Source organism: Hyalella azteca, unplaced genomic scaffold (assembly GCF_000764305.2).
Source record: "Hyalella azteca isolate HAZT.00-mixed unplaced genomic scaffold, Hazt_2.0.2 contig3122, whole genome shotgun sequence".
NCBI lineage: Eukaryota > Metazoa > Arthropoda > Malacostraca > Amphipoda > Hyalellidae > Hyalella > Hyalella azteca.
In genome coordinates, this window is record NW_025933375.1 from 161197 (window position 1) to 173930 (window position 12734).

A 12734-nucleotide genomic window follows, 5' to 3' on the forward strand; every position below is an offset into this window, starting at 1 on the left:
GGGAACTGACTCGCCCAGATCTATTTTCAGTGATTTAAGGTAAAAAAATAAACGTTGTCCAAAATCCAAGTCAGAATTAGACGTTTGCACTTTGCGGTGCGACGTGGAGTTCTGCTGAAATTGATTGACATTGGTAGGCTTAGTCAAGTTTCCCTGTCATAAACATATTACAAATGTCAGTTTGACTTGGACTACCCCTCTGGCGTTATCTGGGTAGGCTGGTACTGTCGCGTTCTTGAAAACTAAAGCTGCTTTATTCTTAAAATTGCGTCGTATCTTGTTACTTTTTATAAATTGTTTGATTGGACTGTGTAGCCTACTGTGTTCCTATTAGACTGTTAGTCATGGAAAAAAGTCGAAAAAGAAACATATCTACCAGTACTGAATTTTCCTATTCTGTAAAAGGTTAGTGTTAAACAGTTAAAGTAGCAAAATATAATTCTAAATTATGTAAATACTATGCTTATCTATTGAGTTTTGACTTATCTTTATTTCTGTGCATTCCTGTTTTGATTTTGTCATCTTTGCAGTTTGCTATGTCTTGTGATTTGTGAAGTAAAGTTGTAAGTTATACTAGCTAACTTGTCCACTTTTTTTCAAAATGATGCCATTTTTTTACTGGATAAGTTTAACTTAAATTGAAACACACAAAATACAGGTCTATACTCTAGCTTTACTCACCATAAATTGCTGGCTCCTGCCTCTCATAGTTTCGATGTAACTTAAAAAAAGTGATGGTCTTTGTTACCCCAGCTCTTGGGGTTTCTTTGACCGGGTGTTAAAATCGATTTTATTTTTTGGTAAAATAACTCCAGGTTGTGGTGCATTGTAGTAGAACTCTTCTAGTTACATATGCAAAAGACAAATTTTAGGAAAGTGTCATTATATACTGTCATAGTTTGCAAATGGGGGGCGCTGCCCCCAATGGATGAAATGTGACCACCTAATGGCAGCCGTGATGGGGTAACATTGACTGGTTTGGAAATTAAGTTAAAATTACTATATATAAGGCTCTGTAGACTGTAGAGTCTGAAACATAAAGAAAAAAACATGGTATTATTGCAGATTAACTACATCCAAAAAAAAGGGTGTTTTTCTTTTTGAATTATATGTTTTTTGGGGTGTAGATTACGAATCTGAAATCCATTTTTGGCGGTCGGCATCGGAAAACCGATTTTTTTCATTTTGGGTCGGAAAAAAATCGGTTTTCTGATGCCGACCGCCAAAAATGGATTTCAGATTCGCAATCTACACCCCAAAAAACATATAATTAAAAAAAAAAACACCCTTTTTTTGGATGTAGTTAATCTGCAATAATACCAAAAACATTAATAGCCCAATAGGTGTATCAAACATAAAATAGGTTATATAGGTACCTATGGTAATTGTAACTTAATTTCCAAGCTGGTCAATGTTACCCTGTCACGGCTGCCATTAGGTGGTCAAAGTTCCCCCATTGGGGGGCGGCACCCCCCATTTGCAAACTATGACACTTTCCTAAAATTTGTCTTTTGCATACCGGTATGTAACTAGAAGAGTTCTACTACAATGCATCAAAACCTGGAGTTATTTTACCAAAAAATAAAAAATTTGGAGGGTGTACTCCGACAGGCTTTAAATAATAGCTCTTTTTTGTGGGTCACATTATTAATTTTTTAACCTATTAGATATGCAAACTTTTTCAATCTTTCTATTGTTACTTAGCCTCAGTATTAGGCCTTTGACAGCCATTGACAAAATTTTTCTATGTCAAATTGATTTTGAGTTTTGGGGGTTTTTATTAAAAAAATGAAAAGTGGTCAAAGTTACCCTGCCGGTCAAAGTAACCCCATTTTACGGTACCTAGCATAAAGCAACTTGAAAAATCCTACATTTGCTACCTCTACAAAATCCCTGAGAAAAGTGTGAAAAGTGAGATTTGGGAAAAGTAGGTACGTACCACTGCTGAGGTTGGTAGCACAAAAAAAATTCACTGTATTAAAAAATTTTACTTACATAAAAGTTGCACACAGCCTCACACTCACAGGTGTTGGCTTAAAAATGTAATTGATGAAATTTTTGTACCTCATTCCAAAATAAAATGGTGGCCATTTCTGCACGATGAAAATGGGGTAATAAAGAACACCTCACTTGGGCCCAGTGTGGAATTCTAGAGGGATATTAAATTAACCAGTACACATAGCATATTGGAAAGCAGGACCTGAAAGCTTGGAAAGGCCAGGAACTTTACACTTTCAGTCAATTATGTACACATCCTATCCCTTTCCAGAATTCCAGCTGTGATTGATTGATAAGATAGTGATTTTAGCCCCTTTCAGCTTTCCAGCTGTGATTGGATTGGTTAATGGAATTGTAATGTTATTTTGCTTTCTAGCTGTGATTGGTTGATGGGGATGCTTTCAAGCTGTGATTGGTTGATGGGGATGCTTTCAAGCTGTGATTGGTTGATGGGGATGCTTTCAAGCTGTGATTGGTTGATTGGGATGCTTTCAAGCTGTGATTGGTTGATGGAGATGCTTTCAAGCTGTGATTGGTTGTGTCCATAAGCCCCGCCCCCAAATATGGTATATGTGCTACAGTACTGGTTAACTAAATACTTAACACAAACTTCATTATGAACAAAGGGCCTGGAAAATTTTTCAAAAAATCCATTAAATAAAATAAAAAATATCTATCAAACAACATCCAAATTATTCTATAACAAACCTGATGTACTATACAATTGAAATTTGAAACAGTTTGTCCACTTATGATCCATCTTTACATTTATATATAGTCAGTAACATGGCAGAGCACTGTATCAAAGGAAAGCTTTTCACCTTGGGTGGAAAGCTTTTTTATAAGTGAACTTCCATTCTTAGAATTCCAGCCTGCTTGGGCCCTGGGCCTGGGCCTTGGGGTAATACTGGACACCCCTGAAAACTTATTTGCAGTAGGTATATTGATATGATATTACCTTATACATGGACCTGCTGACTGCTGTTGACAACAACCTAGGTCCTAGTCTACTGCAAGCTTTATTGCATCATCTGTATATATAGCATTTCTTCTGTATCTTCAAACTTACAGGACTGGGCATGTAATTTTGCACCTTTTTATTTGAGTCAAGTGAATTCACTATCACAAAAAGGATTGTAAAAAAACACCTAAAAAGAGAGGAATATTTTAGTGATAACCATCATATTTTTGGAGCAATGAATCAAAGTTTGGGTTTATTACTTTTCATTCTATTTGCCTGGTGCACAATTATATTTATGGCATTCCATGCACAATTTTGTGATCATCAATGATGCATTAATTTTTTGTCAAGTGAATTTTTTGCTGAGATATGTAAATTTAGTCAAAATTCTTTGTCTTTAACTAATTTTTTTGGTGACTGAAGCCTTCACTAACCAAGGTTCTGCTGTAAATGCGCTTTTAGGGTCTTAGGGATGTCCCATATTACCCTGTGGGGTGTCTCTTAATACCCCATCATGCAGAAATGGCTGCCATTTTGTTTTAGATTAAGGTACAAAAATTCCGTTGATGAATTTTAGCATACACAGCAAGCATAATTTTTTACTATGGTCAATATTTCTTAACTACAAGCGCAAAAATTACTAGATTGCTTAAGTCGCAAGTTTACCAGGAATTTAAAAGCAAAGAAAACAGCCAGAATATTAACCATTTCTTAAGAATGAAAACGTTTCGGAGTCCAGCTCCATCGTCAGTTCAAAAGTTCATCCTTATGTGTATTTGTTTTTATTTTGTCAATTTATGTTTTTATCTTCGATGTGAATTTAGTTTTCTAATTGATTCTTATTTTCTTATAGGTTTTGAACTTTTGAACTGACGATGGAGCTGGACTCCGAAACGTTTTCATTCTTAAGAAATGGTTAATATTCTGGCTGTTTTCTTTGCTTTTAAATTCCTTCTTAACTACAACTAAACCTTAACAGGTGTGGGTACATTTTTAAAATATCACGTTTCAACATTTTTAGTGCATTTTCTCATTTATGAAAAAATTCACTGTTGTGCTTGCCATGTCCATCTGTCTGTCCATCCGTGACTGCATGTTTTTGTTGATGAGAAAATGCGCTTTCTGTCACTCACTGCAGTGAGTTTTGAGTTATATTTTTTAGGGATTATTCAGAGCTAGTAAATGTATGATTTCTCAACTTACTTTATGCTACGTAGATAGGAAAAATGTTGAAGTTTATGCCACTATCTTTAGTTTTGCAGTATTTCAATTAGTTTGGCTGCTATAACATTTTTATGCCATGGCAGAGGACAGTCCCTTATTACCTTGTTTGATGGTAATATAAGTAGGTGCAGCATCCATGATTAAGCTACTAACATTATTGCATTTTAATATTCATTTCCCTCTTCTTATATCTGTATTTATTATAATGCTTTTAAATATTCCAGAAACAATGTTGGAGAGCCATTCAAAATCAGCAAGTTCTGTATCTACAAGAGAAAAATCTGAGGCAGGCAACATCTGTCTATTGCTTTTCCTCTATATTCTGCAAGGCATCCCATTGGGCCTCTCTGCAAGCATCCCAATGATCCTTCAGAACAGGAACATTTCCTACAAGGAACAGGTAAGTAGAAATATATAGGTATAGGTATATTGACTAGGTAGTGTTTATCATTTATGCTGCCTTGAGTGTATTTGCTGTCAATCTGTTATTTCATTTTCCATGATAATTGCCCGTAAAAATTACCTTACCATTTTTGAATCCTGTGTCTTTAGAATTTAATGCACTACCGTACTACCTTTTTTTATTGCAAAATTTGTCAGTAGTTTTCCAAGGCAATTTAATCTAATTAGTTGCCCCTAAACTCTTTGTTTTGCTAAGCTAAGATCAACTTTAAGACTGGTTGAGAAATAAGAAAAAAATCCTTTATGTCTATAAAAGCATTTAGCAGTTTTTAATTGATTTATTTATTGATGTTTTCTACCTGTATCAGAGAAGACAAAATTAGTCATGCTAATAGGTCCCATAATTATCTCTGTCAACATTCTTGTGTTGCATTTAAACATCATGGTCTAAATTCAATTCAGATAATAAAAATATAAATTAAATTTTTGTCCTAACTTTTTGTTTGACTTTTAAAAAAACTTTATTATTCTTCCTAAGTTAATTTTTCTTGACTGATGAGATATGTCAATTTGTGGGATATAAACATGATAATTTCCTTGTAATTTAACTGATACTATAATGACCGCAACATTTGTTTATATGTATAAATGACATCTATTGTGTATTAATTCAACTATATTGTTTCATGTTTTCCAGCCATAACAAATGTCTTATCAATCACACAGGCAACATTTAGTTTAGCCCTGTGGCCCTTCAGTGTGAAGCTATTATGGGCTCCTCTCGTAGACTCGTGCTATTGGCCATCCATGGGAAGAAGAAAGTCGTGGATGGTTCCAGCTCAGTACCTCATTGGTGAGCAGCTGCTTGGAGAAGTACATTTTAATTTATATCAAGTGTGCCAAAGATGTTTAATTTGAAATTGATGTATTTTTATACTTAAAGAATAAATATATAATTTTTTGCAAGTCAAAAAGATTAACACAATTATCTTCTAATGAGGATAAATAGTTTTATTCTCAAAAGCAATATTCAGGTGAACCTAACGAATAATATGATTGCACTTTCTTAATTTTTTGCAACCCGCTAAATTAGCAAATTTATTCATTTGAAAAACAAGTCAGCAGTTAGTGAATGTTATCTCACACCAAAATTTTTAACAATTTTTACATGCTCTTTTCAAAATTTTATTTCATTAATGTGTAAAGATTATACATGTGTTTCAACCCATTCCCAGGTGTGTTCCTGCTGGTGTTGTCATACAGCCTGGACACGCTGCTGGGGTCTGAAGATGACCCTTCAACTCGACCAAACATCCTCTTCCTAACATCAATATTCTTTGCCTTGAATTTCCTGGCTGCAACACAAGACATAGCAGTGGATGGCTGGGCACTCACCATGCTATCCAAGTGTGTCTATTCCTGCATGTTTCTTTTAGCAATTAGTATACGTTTTCTATGCAACTTTTTGATATGTGGATGAAATACCGTATTATATCGTCCGCATTATTTTATATATTATTTTGATATGAAATATTTGCACAATTTGACCTCTTCCTATTTTTGCAGCTTAGGGAAGTGAATTGTGCAATTTTTCTCAGCTTAAGCCTGCCGGAAATTTTAATCTTGCTTTAAATTGAACAATTTGTTTTTGTATAGCACTTTTGTACCTATACATACCACAGTGCAACCAATAACAAAAATCACATTTATGGTCTAGTGTCATTTATGTTACTGAAGCAGCTAAAATTTGTGAGCATAGTACTTTATGAAATTTATTCCATTGATTTACTTACTGACTGCTAATATTATTTAAAAAATTGCACGAGGATAATTTAAGTGAAAAGTATCAAGTAATAAACTCTAATTATCATTAAATATGTTTTTAACGTAATTATGTACAACTTGACTGATCCCCATTTCATAGGAATTTTTCCATTGTAACTAACAACAAAAACAGGGAAATAGAGCCAATTTTGATCAATTACCAAGAAAATAATTGAGGTTATGTAGGTACTTCTATATAATGAACGCATTCGTCCAATATAAGGTTTTTGTGAGCTAGTAATATTACAATTGATGCCAAAAAAATATAAAAATAAACCCTTCGTTCTCAGCCACAAATTTAATCAGTTGGAGAATAACATTGAACAATATTTTCAGAGAAAAAGTTGGCTATGCCTCAACGTGCAATTCGGTTGGCCAGACTGCAGGCTTCAGCATTGGGTTTGTTGTGCTGCTGGTGCTGGAGAGCAAAGACTTCTGCACCAACTACCTGGGGCTGCAGAGCTCCCTTGTCACTCTTGATGGTGAGCTTCTTGCAACTGCTTATATTTGGCTGCATTCTCAACATATTTTTTTTTTTTCATAATGTGCTTCTTGCAACTGCTCATATTTGGCTGCATTCTCAACATATTTTATATGATGATGAGCTACCTGCAACAGCAAATTCTCTCAACATATTTTATATGAAAATGAGCTTCTAGCTACTGCTTACGTTTGGCTGCATTTTCCACATATTTTATGTGATGATGAGCTACTTGCAGCTGCTCATATTTGGCTAAATTCTCAACATATTTTATATGATGATGAGCTTCTTGTAACTTCCTATATCTAGCTAAATTCTCAATATATTTTAAATGAAATTGAGTTTCTTGCAGCTGCTTATATTTTGCTACATCCTCAACATATTTTTGTATGCCACATGATAACCATTCTATAATGTGCATTTGTACAATATTCGTCTCGAAATATTTCATCATGATGCTCTAGTTGCAATATTAAATTAACATTAATTCTGTATATCAACTATCTTTAGATAACCTCTAAAAGTTGTTTAATAAATTGAGCAGGGATATGATAACGTTTTACCTCCTCAAATGTTACAGGTTATTTCTTCTTTTGGGGCCTCGTATTTTTGGTGACAACTTCTTTTGTTTGGGCCTGCAAGACTGAGGTGAGTTAAGCTGTTAATTTAAGTCAGATATTACTCAATCAGAACTCTCTGTGTTAGAAGTTACAAGCATGTAAGCCACCTATCTGACTATCAATTGTTCCGGTAGAGTTGATGTAGTTTTCAGCCTTTAATTCTCAGACGTAAATTTCCAATATCCTGTTATTTATTTTTATTTACAAAATATATGACTCAGGCGCTTTGTAACGTTATACCTTCACCCCAGGATGACTCCAAGGATTCTGACAACCAATTGGGCTTCCAGGATACATACAAGATGCTTCTCACCATCCTTAAGAAGCATGACATACAGCGCTGCGTGCTGGTGCTGCTCACATGCAAGGTTGTTTGTGGTGTCCTTTTGATTAATTTTTCTCCTAATTCTAATATTAAGCACTATTACAACAAGTTCAGGCCTAATTTCATTGCAAAATTTGAAAAAACAAATGTATAATAGGGGAATAAAAACACTCATAGCTTTCCATTTATTTAAAACGGGGAATTTGCTTCAAATGATTTCTTCAAACTAACGACACTCCGGTAGTGACTTGTATCTTGGTTAGTGAAGCTACATCTTCGCGGGAAAGAACAATCGAATCAATGCTGCCTAGTGTTTACCTCAGAGATGATCATTTTTTTCTAAATAACTCATTTTTATTACTTATTTTACTTGTTCTCAATTATCTCTGACAATTATATAATGCATAAAAATATCAAGAATCCCAATAACACAGCGCCCTCATTTGTGTAAACAGTTTCAACTCTTATCTTTATTTTACAGATTGGGTTTGCAGCTACTGACGCTCTGACAGCCTTGAAGCTCACTGAGGCCGGTGTTCCTAAAGACAAACTCGCGCTGCTCTCCGTGCCTCTCACGCCAGTGCAGGTACTGCTGTTCGTCTCTTGTGTTGCTCTAGCTTCTTTTGCGTTGTTAAGATAAATTTTTAAGGAATTTAAAAGCAAAGAAAACACCAAGCAAATTCACCATATCGATATTGAATTCAATATCGATATGGTGAATTTGCTTGGGGTTTTCTTTGCTTTTAAATTCCTTGTGAACTTGCGATATAAGCAGAATGATAATATGGGTACTTAGATAAATTTGTGCGTTGGTATAATTTATTTTATGACGAACTCTTTAAACTAATACTTACTAGTAGATAAAAGACTTTAATTATTCTTACCTTTGCATGGTTCCAGCTCCTCCTACCGTTCATCATTTCTCGGTACACTGCTGGCCGCTACCCTATGAATGTATTCAACCGTGCTTATCCATTCAGGTTAGTCAATGCAAGATGCTACAGCATACGTTGTTGTGTCTGTCTTGTAATCTGTGGCAATGCGGTTACCTTCTGATACTATTTTGTGCTGATGTTTTTATCACATTTCTTTGAAGTGTGCTGTAATATTTCTTAGTAATGTATTTGAAGTGTGCTGTAATATTACTTAGTAATGTTTTTGGATTGTGCTGTAATATTACTTGGCAATGTTGATATACGGTATTCATCAATTGAAGAACATGTCCCTTGCGCGCAGAGTTGTGATGGGCCTCGTATTTGCTGCCGTGATCTACGTAACACCGCAGTTCGCAGACGCTGATGGGGTCTACCACGCGCCGTACTACGCCCTCATTGTCTTCGTGTATATGCTCAACTCGGTGTGTCATTAAAACTGCTTAGTGATGGTTTCCTGCCTTCCATTGCATCAAATTACATCATTATCAACTTTACTTACAACAGATTCTTTTAAAATTTACTAATCTTATAATTATTTTAATAGTTTTGACAAGTATGATTGACTCTTGATTTAAACAAGAAGTTGATCGTAGCAAAACTGATATGTTGCCATAACAATGTCATCAGTAAAGTTTTGTTGCACACTAATTTACATCTCAAAAAGAATTGAACGCAATCCTAAACTAAATTATTTGGTGTGTTGGTAGCGCTCTGTTGAAAATGCCATCCATTATAGTTGGTATCAAGGTAATGATCCAAGCAAGCTGTCAGGACGGAGTGACCACAGTCTGGCTTACACTTAGCTCCATCCAAATACATCAGGAGGAAAAATTATCCAATTAATCGAGAAAAATAAAATAACTGGAAATAATCTAACTAAAGCTCATCTCTTCTTATGGTCTATTGTCAATCTAAAAGCTAAACGCAAAAAAAACACATTCTTGGAAAGGAATTTTAATGTACAAGAATAATAAATCATACTGCTTGATTATTCAATTGTTGATTTTCTGCTATTAAACCTTTCAAGTCTGTTAGATATTTGATTGCTCCTTCTTCATCGATCCTTGACGTTGACAAGACTTTCACTACATTTTTTATTCATTCGAAAGTATGGTTTTGAATATTATTTAAATATTTGTAATTACTGACAATGATTTATTTCAGGTAGCTCAGAACTGCATGTTCGTGGCGGTGATGGCATTCTTCGCAGTGATCAGCGACCCGAGTGTGGGCGGCACCTACATGACACTCCTGAACACCTTCACCAACCTGGGCGGCAACTGGCCCACGTGGGTCGCCCTACGCTACGTCTCGGACCTCACCTGGAGCAGCTGTCTTCCTGACGCCCTCAACGCCACCGTTGCCGCCGGCAGCACTTGTGACTCTACAACACTTAAGGAGGTTCTTACCTTACAGTACTTGATCTGGAAAATGATCTAGAACCATATTTATTTCGTCACCACACTCTTAGATATATCGCAGTCATGGCGTCGGCAGCACTTGATATTGGGGTGCCAATGTTGGAATATTTTAGCCTAAGTATATACCGTACGCGCTGTTGGATTATGAATTTTTTTCCTTTTTTTCGTTTGCTTTATAATCGGTTGGTGATAGCAGTAGCTTTGACGTCAAGATACTCGATAAGGTTGCAGTATGAAGCACTTGGTCCTTGTTGTTACTACTGATCACTTGTTGAGCTGACCCCCCAACATTAAGTGATGATGTTGGACCATTTCTAATTTGGTATTTTGCCTACGAAAGGGATGTGATTAGTAAAAATTGAATGAATTTGCACAATGACCTGTTGTTGCTATCAATGCCTGTGTTACCGCGTCTCTCAGGCATATTGAAAAATTATGAAGCCCACTGAATCCTCGTGTTGAGTTCATGGACCATTTATTTTAATTATATTCTGTCCAGTTGGTACAGTTATATTCCAGGGTCATTTGCAAATGTCAATATTCTGTCGCTGACTCCTGTGTATCCTAGCAGAACGCCATTGTTAACTGCAATAAGCGTCAACTTGCTTTGATGCCCAATCACATGCGGGTATTTTAGAATATGTTCGGTTCTTTAATTTTACTTTGGTTGTAATTTGTAGTTTTGAGCGATTATTAATCACTATAAGGGTTTCTCCTTGCCAAGGACTATAAATACCTACTTCTTTACAGGCATGCCTGGCAGCTGGAGGAAAATGCGCGACCACGATCGACGGCTATTACGTCGAGAGCTTCATAGGCTTTTTTGTTGGCCTCCTCTGGTTCGTCTTATGGGGCGCCAAGGAAGTAAACCGTCTACAGAGATTACCAACCAGCTCCTGGCTCGTCTCCAGTCGAGGCAAAAAAGATTCTAGGGTAAAAAGAAGCGACTGACTAGGGTATGAGGTGATTTGATGTTAATATAAAAGGGTGTCCTATTCCTTTGAGTGCCTCATTTGGTACAAGTTATGGAAAAGTTGTGAGTAATGTTTCCAAGTATTGAAAGGGAGGTTAGGGATTGCCTTCCTGTATTGTTTTACAGTTAGCGACGGAAAATACTGTGCCTAAGAAATATATGGTCAGTTAAGAATTGACTTGGCATGAATTCTGTGATATTCAGAGTTAAGATGATTTTAGCGGGAATATTACGCATGAAATCAGCCAAATATTCAAATTATGATATTTGGCGTAAGGGACTGGACATACATCAACCTGCACAAAAATTACTTTACCATTTCGCCGCTAGTAAATTTTTGGCCATTTGGTTATGTAGTTTGGGTGGGGGGAATCACGTATAAATTCACACTCTTAGACTTTATTATTGGAATTTTTATTGACTATCCGGTTTTCTTTGATGGATAAGTTTTTTCTTGGACACTGCGATATTTTGTTGGATAAAAGAACTTGCCGTTTGTTAAATACACGCAATTTTTTTCTAACTTGTTGAGAAATAATTATCATTTATACTATATAAGGAAGTGCATGCTAAAAGTTGACAAATTTTTTGTCTAAATTTCTTCTATTGTTGGTATGAAATAGCGTGCAACTTGAAATCAAGTCTCGCAAGTTGCCCAAGATATTCATTCTATAGGCTCTAAACATTCGCCATTTCTATAGACTCTAAACATTCACCAATAACAATTTACCGTCATTTACTTAATATTTATTGAAAAACTCTCATTGAAAAATGTTTTCTGCTCAGGACTTTTTACACTCCGTTTCTTCTTCGACATTCTTAACAGCATTCCATCATTTGTTGACCCGCAAATGATGAAATAATGGTGCCTCACCATTACCTTATCTAACAGTAATTTGAAAACTGTCTATCTTTCAACATCTAGATGACATTACATATTCTCCATCCCGAAACCAGATGAAAGTTGCGCGTCCTCTTACTGGGGCCATACTTTCAAAATTCCCTTAGTGAACGTAAGTACTTACGCTCTATTTTCTTGTCTATGATTGGTGGATTTTGATCGAAAGGCCGTCAATGATTGGCTGATGAACTTACGATATCTTAATTTTTTTAAAGTATGGCCCTGCACTATGGGCGGTTGTTATGCGTAGGATCTACCACGTCTTCCTTGCATGGTGTCCTTGTATGAATAAGGTGGTATTATTTTTGAGTGAGAATTTCACTCGAATGGTTTTTGTTTCTGAATGTTTATGCTTACCTCATATGAGGAAACATGGATCTGTGTTGTCATTTATACATCAACATTTATTTGGACATAAATGCGCGATATGCTAAGATATTATCAGTGAAAGTTACTGTTGAAATACGTGATTTTTACCTAAAAGAATCCCACACTTTAATCATCATAAGACCTGATCAGTGTGCATTTCAGGGGCATTATTACTGAATGATCCACTGCATAATAAGCATTTTTCCTGTGCGAGACCTCAGGTGTTAGCTTAAGTATACAGAAAGCTAAGTAAGTTGGGGAAATTTCAAAACACAGCACGTGTGACTTCTAATGTTTCAA

At 35.7% G+C, this 12734-nt stretch overlaps 1 protein-coding gene across 1 annotated transcript; it reads left to right on the forward strand.

Annotated features, from left to right (window-relative positions):
• The first annotated feature begins 1 nt into the window (after position 1).
• Positions 2–12181, forward strand: LOC108674304 (acetyl-coenzyme A transporter 1). Its single transcript, XM_018162241.2, has 12 exons — positions 2–405; positions 4408–4583; positions 5312–5438; positions 5821–5992; positions 6746–6891; positions 7471–7538; positions 7762–7878; positions 8317–8421; positions 8736–8815; positions 9072–9192; positions 9935–10171; positions 10942–12181. Exons 1-12 carry the CDS (start codon positions 345–347, stop codon positions 11140–11142), a joined length of 1611 nt encoding a protein of 536 aa, XP_018017730.1. The 5' UTR covers positions 2–344; the 3' UTR covers positions 11143–12181.
• Positions 12182–12734: the final 553 nt, after the last annotated feature.